The sequence below is a fragment of the Gadus macrocephalus genome, chromosome 14, assembly GCF_031168955.1.
Source record: "Gadus macrocephalus chromosome 14, ASM3116895v1".
In the NCBI taxonomy this organism is placed as follows: Eukaryota; Metazoa; Chordata; class Actinopteri; order Gadiformes; family Gadidae; genus Gadus; species Gadus macrocephalus.
Window position 1 is genome coordinate 20,658,505 of NC_082395.1, and position 15,849 is coordinate 20,674,353.

At 46.4% G+C, this 15,849-nt stretch overlaps 1 protein-coding gene across 3 annotated transcripts; it reads right to left on the minus strand.

Moving 5' to 3' along the window:
• Nucleotides 1-3,540: 3,540 nt before the first annotated feature.
• ube2q1 (ubiquitin-conjugating enzyme E2Q family member 1) lies at nt 3,541-14,559 on the minus strand. 3 transcript variants are annotated; one of them, XM_060072052.1, is made up of 13 exons: nt 13,780-14,559; nt 13,343-13,447; nt 12,445-12,567; nt 12,032-12,088; nt 11,137-11,292; nt 10,341-10,425; nt 10,164-10,224; nt 9,925-10,015; nt 9,756-9,814; nt 9,568-9,616; nt 9,310-9,405; nt 8,483-8,543; nt 3,541-6,659 (listed from the first exon to the last, which is right to left on the minus strand). In XM_060072052.1, exons 1-13 carry the CDS (start codon nt 13,936-13,938, stop codon nt 6,628-6,630), a joined length of 1,134 nt encoding a protein of 377 aa, XP_059928035.1. In that variant the 5' UTR covers nt 13,939-14,559; the 3' UTR covers nt 3,541-6,627. The 3 variants fall into 3 exon arrangements, with proteins under 3 accessions (XP_059928035.1, XP_059928036.1, XP_059928034.1); XM_060072053.1 differs by having other exon boundaries at nt 8,483-8,549; nt 11,152-11,292; nt 13,780-14,558; XM_060072051.1 differs by having other exon boundaries at nt 8,483-8,549; nt 13,780-14,558.
• Nucleotides 14,560-15,849: the final 1,290 nt, after the last annotated feature.

Here is a 15,849-nt window from a genome sequence, read left to right on the forward strand (position 1 = left end):
TCTTCCAATAAAGGCGTGAACACAAACATTGTCTGATGTCGCTTTGAACCAAATATGTGATATAGGATCAAATTAATATTTAAATTCAGAAGGCACCCATTGCATGTAGGCTGTGGCCAGGCAAACATCATTCTTTGTACCGGTAGATTGAGCGATCTGAGGCCTCTCTTCAAATCTTCCAGCAAAAGAACCCGTCAAACATTGAAAAGACCAATATAGAACTTCACACACACACACACACACACACACACACACACACACACACACACACACACACACACACACACACACACACACACACACACACACACACACATCATTTCTTATTCAACAGCACATTCATCTCTCCCATTTCTCGGGGAGATGATATGATTCAGCATTACAAACCACCAACGAGTGTTACAATGTGGAAGTACTGTTTGAGCTTCTCTGCAGTGATCAGTTGAACCTCTTGCCTTCCTTGTCTGTGATACCTCTCGTTCCTCTATCTATTGTTCTTTTATTTAATGGATGTCAAGTTTCATGTCTCTCGCTGAAACCCAACTTCCACACCAACGCAAGTTATTCTAATTTGAAACAATTTCCGACACATTCTCAGAATCATGTGAGCTCCCCTCGTAACAGTGAAAGGGTTCTGCTCTGTTTTTAGGAGGAAGAACCCACAGCTGTCTTATTGCTCTCAAGATGTTGCCCAGATGCTGTGCAGCACCGCGGGGGTCACAGGGGGGGGCATCCCTTCGTAGTGTGTGTTGTTGTCATCAGCGAAGGCCTTTGTGTCTCAGGCCTCTAACAAGGCCTGCAGACCATTAAAGTGCTTGTTGTTGTGAGGAGACACCTGCCACATGTTGACGAATGGCTCCTCCTCAGTGCTGCCTGTTTATAACCCCTCATCCATGGCTGCTTCACAGTGGAGAGATCAAATGGGAAGAACAATACTATTTTATGATGTATATTATCGATACACGATTATGCTGTTTGTATTTACGCCAATGATAAAAACTCGTTTTTTATTCAATAATATTTCACGTGGGAAATTGATGTACCTAAATAACATACAACGCCTTTCGACGGGATCTGATCAACAAACCTTAATAAATTCTAAGATAAACCTCACGACCGTCCTATGAAGAAACCGGCTGTATTATTCCATGCCATCTTTTCACCTCAAACCAACCTTGATGCAGCTTTTAAAAAACAAGCAGCAGCTTTAAAACCTAAGGAACCGACCGGCCTATAAGCCAGTGTGTTTTCTCCTTGATCTGAGTGAGGTGACCTTGAAAACCTGGCTATTGATCCAGAGAGCGCAGTGAACCCCCACCGCTCCAGCTCCATCTGCATGCAGGGCACGGCACACGCTCCCCTCTGTACGCTAATGCGTCTCCGTGTCCCGTCAGGGGAATCACAGGGGCCCGGCGGCCTCTGAAACCCCCCTGGAGGGATCCCGTCTGAGCCGAGCGACAGGGAGCAGAGGAGCAGGACAACAGCACGACAGGCAGGCCGGAGAGCGGACCAGACCCCGTCCAGAGATGGACGCATGCAGGCCTGCTAATGAGGAAACGCTGCAACCCCCCACCTCAGCCCAGAGGTCATGTGGTCACGCCCCCCTCCACATCATCAAGAACTTTAGAAAATAAACAAACAATTACTGGAATAAGCTGTTGGCCTGTTGTTTGGTTCCACTCCACTGAGTGATGAGAGCTCCCCCCCCCCTCCGTTTCCTATCGGCAGACCAACCCCCCTCCCAACCTGATTACCTCAATCTGGTTCCAGTGCAGAGTAGGACTTCTATGGACAGGAAGTAGGAGGTCAATAAACAGCAAGGCAACAGGAGGGGAGGGGCGCTGTGCCCCCTTATCCTTTTAAATCTGAGGCTGAAATTGGATGCATTTTATTCCAGCGGACGTGAAGGACAGCGATGAGGTCATGACCGTGGTAACGGCGGTGGCGGTCGTTAAAAGGCTTCTGTATGGCCGCTGTCCAAGTTCCCTCAGTGACCTGCCGGTCATGTCTTAGCCCTTGCTTTTATTGTTCTCAGTCATTTATAATGCTCTAAAGTTTCACTTTAAAGTACTCTGGGCACTATTAAAGTGCAACTCTAAAGTTGCACTTTAATAGTCGATGAGTCAAAACTAGGCAATTTGTTACAACGAACCGTTTTTAATAATTTGCAATGCAATATGAGAAATTAAACCACTATTGATCAGATTAAGAATTCATCACAAGCACCAACTCCACTGCGGGGGAAACGCAGACGACCTCTAGAGATATTTGAGCGGTGGACGGAGATAAGAACAAGATGCTTTGTGATGCTGCAAGCCTGCAGTTGCTGATAAGTGTCGCGGAGGATTCATTTAGCTCTTTATCACTGGCCCATGACATCCATGAAGCCGTCAGCAAAACAATCGCTGATGCAGACACAGAGTTCAAATGAGTTGTCAATAATATCCAACTGTATGTTTCCATCAACAACCACCTCCCCCATGCGATCTGCTCTAATAACTGGCCTGCTGGAGATCTGACCTTGAGATGGAATGAACCACATCGAGACCAGTCAGCCTCATAAACCAAACCATAATGGACCGCTGACCTGCTGCATGACGTTATGACAATGAACAATAATTGGCGTGTTAATGGCTGTTGCTGTTGTGCTGCAAAAAGTAGCAGCCAAGGGTCGGGTATCTGTGTGGTATGTTTCAGCACCATCTAGTGGTGACTGTTGGAAGCACACAGAGACGCAGACAGACAGAGACAGTGTGCGTGTATGTAGAAGCTTTCTAAATGAGGAAGAGTCTGAATATCGATTCGGGGAAGTAGCAGAAGGTTTGCTATGGAAATTATGGGTGGGCTCAAAAAGACATGGAGGACAAAGAGTATGCGTTTTGAAAAGCTTAGTGAATTGAGACACATCTCATTGAGGAGGCTTTTGGCTGGAAGTTGAGCCAGTTCAGACCCTGTTCTTAGTTGTCCGTGTTCGGTATAACTTGAGCCATTTTGAGTGAGATGTGTTCGGGAACCTTTATGGGAAGCCTGCTTCAGTGAGGCCAGTAACAGAGTTGCGAGTACATAAGGGGATAGAAGCAACATTGACAGGACATATACGACACACTGTGTAGAACACACCATCTGCTGGACGGTATAACACATGTCTGGTGGTGTCCCATTAACCAGGTTTCATCCCAATGTGAGACCCAGTTCACCCAGACATCTGGACTCACTCTGACAAATAGAATATACTGTTTGAGGGGTAGGAGGAGGATGGGGTGGGGAGGTTGAGATCCGTGTCTGGTAAAAGCATCAGCTGAATGCTTCATCCATGTTTGACAGGTAAGACAATATTGCTCTTTTTAAATCAATAAGGTATACGACTGATAAAGTGGTTAATGTCACATCGCACATTGATATAAAAGACTGATCTCTACGGAGCTCACCACATATCCCAGAACCTGAAGTGAAACATGACAGATGATACAATTAACACCTGAAACAAATGGTATTGTATCACACTTTTTGTTGAGTTACACTCACCACAGTCACTCAAGGTATTTCATAAAAGTCTTTATTCATAAACTTGATGCAAGTTTACCAATTGCTGTACATGGTCAACGTCCCCCTTGCAATGAGAGAAATGAAACCCAAAACAAATTAACTTGAATCATGCTGAGAGTGTAACCGAGTTCGGACCGTGGGTCACCACGGAACGACACCCAGCTGGGGGGGGGCCGGGTCGGACCACCTGGGATGGAGGGGGTCCATCCTTAGTCACACCCCCCCGGTCGACCTCCGGACCTCAGAGAGATGGTCCAACGTCTCGAAGACCAAGAGCTCTCCAGGTCCCCTTGTTCAGCGGTGGTGGCACATCTGTATCAGAATCTTTTTTTTTTTTTTTTTATCCGATAGCACAAGAATGTGAACCGCGGCCGTGTTTTAAAGTACCGGCTGATTTACAGAGGACACGTGTAGTGGAAAGGAGCCCAGATGTTGCAGAACGAAGAGTAAAGGAATACATCAGAGTAGCGCTGCTCTGTTGGTTAGAGGACAATAAGGGGTAAACCAAAATGGACCTGCATCTTTATATAGCCATGCTTACTGCCCTGTATTCTGGGGGGGAAGGGGGTGGGGGACACCACTTGATATACCGACATGCACAAGACAGTACAACCAAAAGAGCCAGGGCGCACATCCTCCGAGATGCACTCATAAGCAAAGCAAAACCCTGCCCATCACTTCCAAACGTGCTTATTAAAAAGAGCTACCATTATACTCATTTTTATTTATTATTATTTATTTAAGTGTGAAGTTCAGAGGACGAATATGTCTGTATGCAGTCCAACAGCAAAAGAAAATAAATATAAGCAAAAGACAAAAAACCCAACCCCCTAGCCAAAACACCTGCCAGCCAACGTCTTTTCTTAAACAACGGGAAGTTTTGGAGTGTCTGGACTGAAGGTAATGACCTGTACTTTAGAAGTTTACATCTTGGACGTGACGCCATGCCTGGGTGAGCATGCAGTATGTATTCCTGAGTTTACTTCTCCAGAGAACAAAAGGGCGTCAGGATGTAAAAACGTCCACCAATTTATCTTCTTAAACCCATGCTTCTGATTTGTGATTATGATTGCCCGTGTGGAAATCCTGTGTGGAGTACGCGAAAAGAAGAGATTACATTGGGTGTCAAGTGGAATGGCTTGTACAAATAATCAATTATCTGAACCAAATTGTACATTATAAGCCCGTTGTGGCCACTTCTTTTAATTTCGGCAGACGGACTGAGGTTACGACAAACTCCACTTCAAAACATGAGGAATAACTTGGGACGGGGCTAAGCATCTACGCTGGTAGCTTAGCACACGGAAACGACTACAAGACGGAAAAAAACAAAAACAAAGAACGGACACACATGTAGAATGGCATCCACTGGAATGCTTCACACGCGTCTCCTGCATATTCACATTTCGTCTTTGACTCAGCTCAATGGGGGGGGGGGGGGGGGGGGGGGGGGGGGTATGGCAGCGAGGTCTCGGGTGGCAACAAATACCAGAGAGGTAGCGATGGGGGAAGCCGGGTCTGAAGGGTTTTGGTTCAACCGGGGGCATCGTGGTGCAGTCTTAGCGGTGTTGGGTCTGGGACTACTGCTGATGATAATGTGAGACTCTAGCAGTGTTATTAAAACACCTGGGGTAACACAGGATTACTTGTGGACAGAGAGTAAAAGGTCAGACGCTGTGAAGCTAAACTAAAGCTGATCAGGTGTCTTGCTCGGTCGTGCTGACGGAACATCTTGTTCCGCACATCCAGTTCCCTCGATTGGGTGAGGATTCGTAAGAGGGGGATGGGACGTGAATAGCCACAATGTCCCTCGGAAACAAACAGAGGCATCACAGTCAAGAGGTACCATTGAGGGAGAGAAATTAATGTTACGGTCACCAATTACAACTGAGACTCAGAACCCGGAAATAAACGCAGTAGTCGTTTAAAATTACATAAGAAAAATAAAATAGGTTTAAGTTTTCGTAAATTGTTCTTTTACTTATGCAAAAACATCGATTAAGCAGTTTTTCTTTCCTTATTCTTTAAAGTTGCGTCGACTCTGCTGTTAATAGTCAAGGGTATATAGTGACGCAGCCTCTGCCATGGCAAAGACCCACACACGGTTACATTTAAAAACAGATCCATTTGCAGGAGTACAAATTTACATGTTTACACGTGGAGTTAAAATCAAACTACATTACAGTGTGATTCACTTCCAATCAGAGGCCTCCGTTTGACCCGGTCGCGTACAAGCGGGCTGCCAGGTGCGGTCAGAGGTTCTGTGTGCTGCAGACACGTAGACAGTCCCAGACTAGTTCTGCTGCAGCAGGGACAGAAGCCTCCTCGACCAACGCGGCAGCAGGAGGAGGAGGAGGAGGAGGGCGTGGCCTCGTCGGGGTTTGATCCAGGCCATCGACGAGCCGTTTAATCCCCTTTCCCAGCCGCAGAGCTTAGAATCGTACGGCTGATAGCAAGCTGGCCTCTGGAGCGTAATATCCCAGAGTCTTGGCGATACACAAGATTTTACATGAGCACAAATATGACATGTCGTCACTGGGGGGGGGGGGGGGGGGGGGTCCCCGTGCGGCGGCAGCGCCTCCAGGCCACTAGGGGGCGATACGAATGGTAGTCAGGGACGATGTGAGGAGGCGGACGTGACACGAGTATTGACCTCATGGCTTGCCTGGGGAGAGGAGCGGGCCTTGTCCGGCGGCCTCGCAGCCAAGGCTCACACGGTCCCCCCTCCTCCGCTCTCACTCACCACCAAATCGTACGGGATGCTCCGCAGCCCACCGCCCGACGCCGGCGGTGGCGGCGGCGCTTCTTCGTGACACGTCAGGAAAAACAAAAAACAGATGAGGCAAGAGGCGCAGGAGAGCGGGAGAGAGAGGTGGAGATTTGATCTCCTGCCAAGCAGCTGATGGGTTTGGGGGTAAGGGGTTGTGCACACCGGTTGGGGATGGGTTCCGAATCCAGGTTCCATAAATTGGTCACAACAAAGAAAGAAATTAAAAAAAGTTGGGGGGGGGGGGGAGGAACCATGTAAGATGTGGGGTCCCAGTGCGGGGGAGGGAGGGGGGGAGGGGGTGCCGAGGGTTCCTAGCCATCCTCTTTAGGTGGGGTGTACCAACCTGCAGGGTGAACAAGAACACATGTTCTCACAGCAGGAACAGAGCAGTGTTCTCTGGAATGAGTGGTACGTCTACGATAAGCATGGCTTGGCAGGGAATACACAAACATGCAGCTTGGTTCATCCAAGTTATTATGCAAGTCACATCTCATTCTGATAGCTAAATGATGTACATATTAACAACGGATATATACATACGTAACATGGCGCTACTCTTCATTTCTAAATCCCTTACTATACAAACTTTCTTCCGCTCCACTACAAAAATGCCAATCAGCGCTGACGCACCCCTAAAGCTACACCCAGCTGTGTTATTTCACCTCAACCCCGCCTCCCACTTTAAAACCACTCCATCCAAAACACTACACCCACTAGACTGCACAGAACAATCTGTACGATTCCGGCTCCCAAACCAGCCAGCCACCGGAGCCAACACCAGACCTCTGCCCCTGGTTCCACGCGGCTGAGCTTTGGTTTGGGCCGTGGTGGCCTGACGTCCATTGGGTGTTGTAAAGTGTGATTCTAGAGTCTAGGGAGGGTGCCACGTCTCACTGCACCGCTAACTACCTCCTAGACAGGCCACTTTACTGTACGTTAATATTTGCAGCAACAGGAGCTAGTGGGCGGTTTTCTGTACTCCGTAGAGCATGTCCCCCATCACAGAGTGGAACAGATAATGACTTGAGGAAGTTTGTAGAAGGAAAACAAACTGGCCGTTGACCATTTAAAAAAAAAAAGAGTACATTGTAAATTGTAAATGTCTTCTGACCATGAATTTAAATAAATAATGTAGATGGCCAGCATTGGGTAACAGGATAAACTCGCCGTTTTAAACTTGATGATCGCACTGAGATAGAAGGCATCCAAGGAGACAAGGAGATTTTACACACATCTAAGGTGTAAGACACGAGTGAGAGGACTCCATGACACCAGGGAGCCGTCAGGTTAACCTGACGGACTCAATGTACCCTGTTGCTGCAGCTAGTTCACTGAACCGCTTGGAAAACCGCCAATGTCATCAAGAAAATGTGCATGATTTTTTTTTTGGGTGAGATTCCTGGGAGGATAAGTATCTTGATTTGCATCTTCTAGGATTCGGTTGCGATTCACAACTTTCAGGAGAATTATTTTTCTTTCTCCTTAGGTTTGATGCAATCCTTTGACGTATCTTTTCAATTGTAAAAACGACATAATCCTATGCACACTTTACTCTGCTATATAGATTCAGAATCAGGAAATATCGGTCAATGTTCCTTTACAAGTTACCTGTTCAAAGCCTTTTTCTGCAGAGATTAGAGCAGCTAACCATGGATGCAATTCTACCATAATCAAAGCAAGATTCTCTTGGTCGAAAAAGAAGGGTTACACTTAAAAGCACTTCAAAAAATTAAAAGTACCTTCTTGTCTATCCCTGGTCATGTCAACTTTATATAATTTTGAATTCAGTATGTTCTAGAGAGGCAGACTAAATAATGAGTAGGAGTAGCAGCTGACCCACTTTCACTGTGGGCAGGTTGAATGAGCAGGTAATGGCAAACGTAATGCATTATGTTCTATTCCTCGAGTAGTCATGGTGATGCAAGAAATTCTTATGGATTCTAAGTCGGGAGTAAGGCGGTATCGATTGCTGTCGTTCCTGCTATTCACGCAAAACCAATCACGATGGCTACATCAATCGATTAATGACGCACAGGATAATGTTGTTAACTGGCATTACGACACTGCCAGCGTTCGTACTCCAATGTGTTGACACGTAACTGGGATAGGGTTTCTGTAAACAAGGTTAGCATTGCTACGTCTGTGAAATAGGAGACAAACACTCACCATTCTTTTCGTGGATCTGAACCAGGGATTTGTAGGACTGTTGTGCTCTTGCAAGGTTGTACTGGTTCTTGAGAAGTCAGAAGGTGATAGTTAGAAGTCATGTAGAAGCAATCGCTCACTCAAGCATTAAATAGGACAGGTAAAGACACCAAAACGACCACAGTATCATTCGGTAGCCCATCTATTGCCATCTCTCCTCAGAACGCATGCCCAACCTGAGACACAGGCCTCACTGTGTGGGATACAGTGAAGCGTACATGCGTAGGATATTTCAGATGCTGATTGCAGCCCACACTCCATTAGACCTACTCCAACACACTTTACCTCGTGGGAGAACTGGTTGAACCGACCATAGCGCTAAAGATCAACACTCTAACAGCACCCTCTGTCGCGTCAATGAATAACTAAACACCTTGTCCTTCGTACAGGACCAGTTGACTCCCGGCTGAAACTATTAGCACGGGTTCGATATCACTGCCGCAGGCCCGTCTGTGTTGCGAAATTGTCTTGTATGTCGTGTTCTACTTAATGTACGCACTTATTGTTAGTGTGCGTCCTTGCATCTAAAATAGTATCTTATCCTAGCAATCTTTGGTGTACAAGGGGTTAACCTAGCAATTGTAAGTGCTTGGCACTTGTTTCTATGAACATCCTTACTGTACAGACATTTATATTGTTGTTTGTCTCTTCTGACAAATGTACTTATGTATAAATCGCTTTGGATTAAAGCGTCTGCTAAATTAACTAAACATGAATGCACAAAGTTAGCAATCAACAGGTTTCAGGTTACCTGGGCACATGCACTCTCCCATCTGAGCACTGCTTACCTTATTGGCTCCAAACTGCACTCTGGCTTTTCCTTTGACTAAAGTGGCGTTGATCTGCATGATGACGGACTCTATTGAATAGGCACTACTCCAACCCTGTAATACACAAGCCCAAATGTTAGGTCACAGAGGCTACAAACAGCCTTCCATATAATGTGGTGGAGTGAGTGCGTAATGTATGCATGCATGCATGCATGCATGCATGTATTTGAGCGAGTATGCATGGATGTATGCATGTACGGGGGCAATAGGACCTGCCTGCTTGGTCAGAAGCTCCATGCACAGGGCTCCTCCTCCGAGAACGTATCTAGCCGGACAGACACACGGACGAGGGGAACAGGGACAACAGCAGGTTCAGACGACACAGCGGCTGTCTCTGGTTAACATTAAAGAGGAACAGAGGCGCCGATGTGTCAGAAGGTGGACCGACCGGCCGGGCGACTCACCCTCCGGAGAGAACCGGGGAAACCACTCGCACGAACGGAGGATCGAAGGGGAAGTTATCCTGGGGAGAGACAAAGGGGAGGGTGGGGTTGTTGTCGTCGGTGAGATACGCGCGTTGTAGTAGTGGCAGTCATGCTGAACTAGAACAGCCCCGGGGTGACTTCTACATACTTTATATGAGAAGTTGAGGAGGATGTAGTCCATCCCCTCCTTTTCCTTCAGCACCTGGAGATCACTGTGCAAAGGGCTGTCTGGGTCCACTCTGTGGTGACGGGGAGCACACGCGTCGTTCAGGACGGCGCCGCACGCGCCTCATCCCAGATGGGGAACTCGGAATGCGTGTGTAATCAGGGGGTGATTTGTACAACGAATGCCATCGGCAGTGAGTGACTCAGAAACAGGCGACTTACGTTCTCAGCTTGACATGCCATTCATAGAGGCTGTCGTTGACAAGCTCCACCGAGTAGATACCTACTCACGGAGGGAAGGAGAGGGTTACATCCAAGAGCAGACTTTACTAATTGGACACAAGGCAGATGATGCGAGAGTCGGTTCTGGTGTCGGTGTGTTCTGGTGTCGGTGTGTACCCGTCTTGTAGCTCTGGGATCGGTAGATCTCCCTCAGCTCCTTCATCAGCCGGTCCGAGGCCTGCACCGAGCCAGAGACGGCACCCTGGAAAGATAAGTAAAGAAACAATAGAAACCAGTCGAAACAACACTGGCTGCTCTAGAGGCTTTCACAGCCTAAGAGGAAAAGCAGTAAACAGTCCACTAAAATAGAACCTACCGCTAGAATCTGTAATGGATTACCGCTCTAACATCAAACACATTTTATTTTAATTAAATTCAAACAACTTTTATTAATTTGACCATTTCAAAATATTGCATGTTTCTGCTCATTTCCAAGAAACAATGTTGTTCTCATTGTATCCAGGATTGTAGAGTAATCACTAATTGAGAACCAGTTTGACAGGGCATCTTCACATTTTGACACGTTATTAATCCAAAACCAGCCCAACGGCTAAAACAGGGAAATCAACGCCTGATCTGGCTGGAACAGGTTAAATCTGTGTGCGTGTGTCTGCAGTGCATTGAAGGGCAGAATAACCTGTGAAGGGACTGAACCAGCACTGCACTCTTGGAACAAAGACACCGCTCTCTGCGTATTGTTAGCCCTTCACAAAGCCTCAGCACGTCTGTCATTACAACAGGAAACAAGCACCTGACCACGACCCAATCCTGGGTCCACACACACACACACACATCTGTGTGCGAGGCAGCGACACACTACTGACCTACAGACTAGTTTACATAAGCTAGACAGACTACTAGTATCCATGGCATGCTCCCCACCCCCCAGAGAAGTAGGAAAAGGTGACCTTACCGAATGAGCACTTACGTTCAAGTGGTCCTGCCTCTGGTTCTTGCGGATCTTCTCCAAGATGGCCAGGTTCTCCTTCTCGATGCCGTCGTCCTCCGACTTCTTTCCGTCCACCGGCTCCTCCTCTTTCATGTCGTAGTGGTCGAGGTCCTCGATGTCCTGTTGGGTTCCAGGTCAAAACACGTGTTACTGGCCCGCCACATCCACAGCCCGATGGAGCCTAGTATACAACGCCACCCGGGCTATTGACTGTTCAGTGCTATTGCTATTTGTTTAGCTTGCTTATGGCTGAATTTTATTGTTCAGAATGACCCTGTGTTATAGTGTGCATCTGATAAGGAAATTACTTGCATCAATTTGGAAGGTTTAGTCACTTTTGGAAAATTAAGGTCCAGTGTTTACAGAAGGTGACCAGGCTGGACCAATGCCTTGATGTTTTGATTTGATATAGGAAATGAAATATATTTATTAAATTCCTAGTCCACAGGATGGGGAAGTATGCAATAGAACTTCATCACTTAAACTGCATATAGTGTTAATGCCTTTTATGTACACATGAATGGATGGAAAAGGCAAGCACGCATGCCTTGATATTTCAGTCTGTATATAAAATAGCTCCACTGCTCATGTTAGCAGTAGAGCTACTGACTACACAGCCCCTCTGGGAGCAAGGCCTGATGGCTCCTCTGCTTGCTCAGAACCCTTGACAAGATCTTGTCTGAACACAGCTTGAAAAACAGAGTGGGTGTAGAAGAAGATGAAAGGAAACAAAAATATGGACCAAATAAAAAAACAGAACAATGTCTTGGACAGCAAGAATATTTCCAACCCTCATTCCGTCACATAAAATTCAGTAAACCATACATTGTGATATCTGTGAACAAGGGAACACCCTTACCTCTCCCATCTCTTCCTCCTCCTCTTCCTCAGAAGTGACCTCGTCTGTCGTCCCATGCTGAAAGACAAATCAACACATCAATTAATTCATAAATTAATGCATCAACTAGCACGAGTGAAGTAACATAGCTAGAGGCAGAACCACTGGGCCCCGAGGGTCAATCTGTAGAGAACAGTGCCTCTGGCTGCTGGTGACCAAAGGCAGAGACTATTGATCTGCTCAGAGCATGCACCTCATCATACGCTGGTCAGCTGTGATGCAGGCCAGGCTGGCTCTGCAGTGAACATGAGCAGACTTGGCTTGCCTCGGTCCGTGCCATGTCTATAAATATACACTTTTCATCCACAATCAAAAACGAGCCCATTGGCCCGTCAGGGGCGATGGCTTGACGAGAGTGCATCAGGCAGCCTTGCCTTTCGGTCGGGCCCCACTGGCCCTGCAGGTAGGGGCTGGTCCAGCATCTCCACATCGGGGTGCTGGGGGAGGTTGTACAGGCGGCAGAGATCACAGATGAGCTTCTTCAGCTGCTGCAGAAGCTGGGGGATAAAACGGAGACGGATGTTTGAGATACAGGCTTGTCTTGTGACAAACATCGGACAACAGATATACAGTCTCTGGCCTAGATAGATTCCTGCATGGCTTTGTGAAGCAAAAAAATAAAGGACGACAAGTATTGACTAAGAGCAAGGGACTGCACCATGTCTATAGTTCATTGAATTGTTTGTTATTCCAACATATTGCTGACATAAAACCAGTTGTAAACATAAGTTAATTGTGAAAAAATTATGCATGAAAAAAATCATTACTATTAAGATTGGACATACTGTAATTTGATTAACCCCAACCTGCTGTATACAATACATCAATGCAACAACAAACCACCACAACTACAACCAGTTTCTATTTAGAGAGGCTGATCTAACTTTTCTATACTACTTGTCACATTTTGCACATAATGAGATTAGACATTGTGCAAGGTGTCAACAATAAACATTCCAGCACAACATAGCTGACAACACACTCACAGAATAAATACAAATGCAATTACATAAAGTGGACTATAGGGTGTTCAAAAGCAATAAGTACAGTCTAATCTGAAGAATGCACCTACTGACACAACATTATGGTGGCTCATTGCCCACCAGCAGGAAATAAACAAAAGCCAGGAATTACGTCACCATGGTACGACAAAAACGATGTCAACAGATTGTGATGACAAAGGATTTCTAAAAACGCTGGGGCCTGAAATGAACAATTCTCAGCCAGCCAACACCGTGTATGCAGTGGATAAACGCAGACCGGTATACCAACCAATGTATTGCCTCTTCTGACATCCTCCAACCGCTCCAAGACTTGCGTTAGGCTGGGGTCATCGGAGTCTACGAACCATATGGGCGGTGTGGACGGATAGGACTCCTGGATAGAGATTACATCACATCAACACAACAACGCAGCAACATTTGATAGAATCAGATTGTGCACTTGAACCGTCTGTTGTGTAACGTCCTGCCACACTGATCCGTTCCGATCTGAAGTTCACAACACAATACTACACACATTCATTTCGCATTTTAACCCAACAGGTCGCATAATAACACAACTCAACATCCCACACACAAAGACGACAAAAAAAATGAGCACAGTGGCTGTTTGTAAAGCGGGGCTAGCTGCTAAGTGAAGCTAACTAGGCTAACGGAGGCTAGCCAAGCCGGGGACAACAAGGGCTGGGGTTGGTGCCATCCACCCACCGTGATGTTACAGTGGATAATCAGCAGCTTCTCCCCCGTCACGTTGAACTGGCAGCTCAGTTCGTCGGGCTTCCAGTCGATGATCCTGAATCGTTCGTGGTTCGGGTCGAAAATGGACTCCAGGAACTTCAGCTCGGCCTTAAGCCCCGACACCGACATGTTTCACCGCGCATCTCCGGCCGGGCCGCCGGGGGGGGACGGGGATCGGCGGGCAGGCAGTTGCGGTGGAGCGGGCGCGCGGGTGCCTGGAGGAGGGAGAGGTAGCCTCGCCTCGCGTCGTCCCAGTCCTAACAATTACTAAACACTTAAATTATGATAACTAATAATAACTTGAACACAACGACGACTACACCCGAGGTTCTCTGTTATCGTCAACAACCCGTCCGGTCTGATGTCTCCTCGCGGGTCTGCCGCTGTTGATTAGCTCGCTACGAAGCAGCTAGCCGCTAAGCTACGAGCTAGGCTAGCTCCACCTCCGCTGATTTGCTCCGAGTTTAGCCTGCTACATGCTAGCGGGCTCGTCTCCTTGTTGTTGTCGTCTATTGTTGTGTCCGATCACTAGATCGTCCGCATCGTAGCAAGCCTCGTTCCCGGACCACAGCCCTCTACTGTCCACTGCAGGGTCCAGCAGTAGCTCAGTGTCACACTTCCAACACAACACAGTCCCCACCAGTCCGAAGATCACAACTTGTATTCCGACGTGTGGTTCGTTTCGCTGCGTTGCCACCCGTGTTCAGCTGAAGCTTATTGTGGGGTTTAAAGATGGCGTCGTGCGGCTCCTTGCTCCCGCAGCGTCCCAGCATGCACCGCGAGGGGGGGGGGGAATTCTCGGCAGAAAGTTTGTTTTCTAAAACTGTCATTTCTCAGACGTCTCCTTCTAATCTTAAAATAGCACGACTTCAGGAACAATAACATCATATGGGGACATATTTTCTTTACCTGCTAGACTGTATACTCTCTATAGGAATGGCCCAATGAGGTATAAAATACAAAAAAATATTAACAAATTATTTAATTAAATGGGGCCCCGTGTGTAGCCTTTTGTCTTGTACATTCAGATCAGTTTTAGTTTTCAAAGCCAAGCCCAGTTATTTTCAAGAGAATATATTTGACAATAATACTTTTACTTTCAAGTATTATGCAACAACTTATGTTGTTAATTTGTGTCAATTTAAATACCACCTTGGTCTCAGCCTCAAGCCTACATATGTTGCTTTGGAGAAAACTTTGTGCTAAATTACAGAATGATAATGTTAATAGAAACATACTGACTGGCTGCTATCTTTGCTGTGGCAAAACATAGTGGCAATCATCTATGTTTAGTTATTCAGCAGACAACTTGGTTAACAACCTCTCCAGTGGATTCAAGATCAGGCCTTTCAGTCCATATTGGAGTGCTGCATTAAAAGCTTCATTAAAAATATATACTTTTTTTTTCTACAGGATGGTTGAAGGAACAAAGAAACAAACGTTAGTCCTTATGTCACTGGCAACTAGTGTGTTGGCGGGAGAGATTAGTCTTCAGGTGCCTTCTAAAGCGATAGGGACTCCAACCTTTGGGGAGCAGGTTCTATCAGCGAGGTACCACACATGAAAAACACTTTGTCTGTTGTGCCTAGCAGAAGAACAAGAAGATGGTACTAAGGATCAACATATTTTACATCAAGAATAGCAGGATCTTGGTGCTATGGCTGCACATATGAACATCTGATTGGAATGTGGGAGGGATGATGAAGAGAAGAGAAGAGAAGGTTCTCAATTCTTCCACTTGAATACCCTTTTCACCTTTCATTCTTCAAGACATATTTTGGGTTACTAAAATGCCCACTGTGTTATCTAATTGGACTGTCCAAGTATTCTTCACACTTGCACAAAGTGCTCTAGATATAATGGGTATGGCATATTATTAATAATTTGCACATCGTACAATCAACTTTTCTTGATCAGAAAAAGATTAGATCCAAGAAAACAAGACAACAGTACTTGGGTAACAACACACTATTATATGATCAGAGAACTGATGCATTCGCCCTACCACTAGATGGTAGCAGACACAAACGGCATTTATTT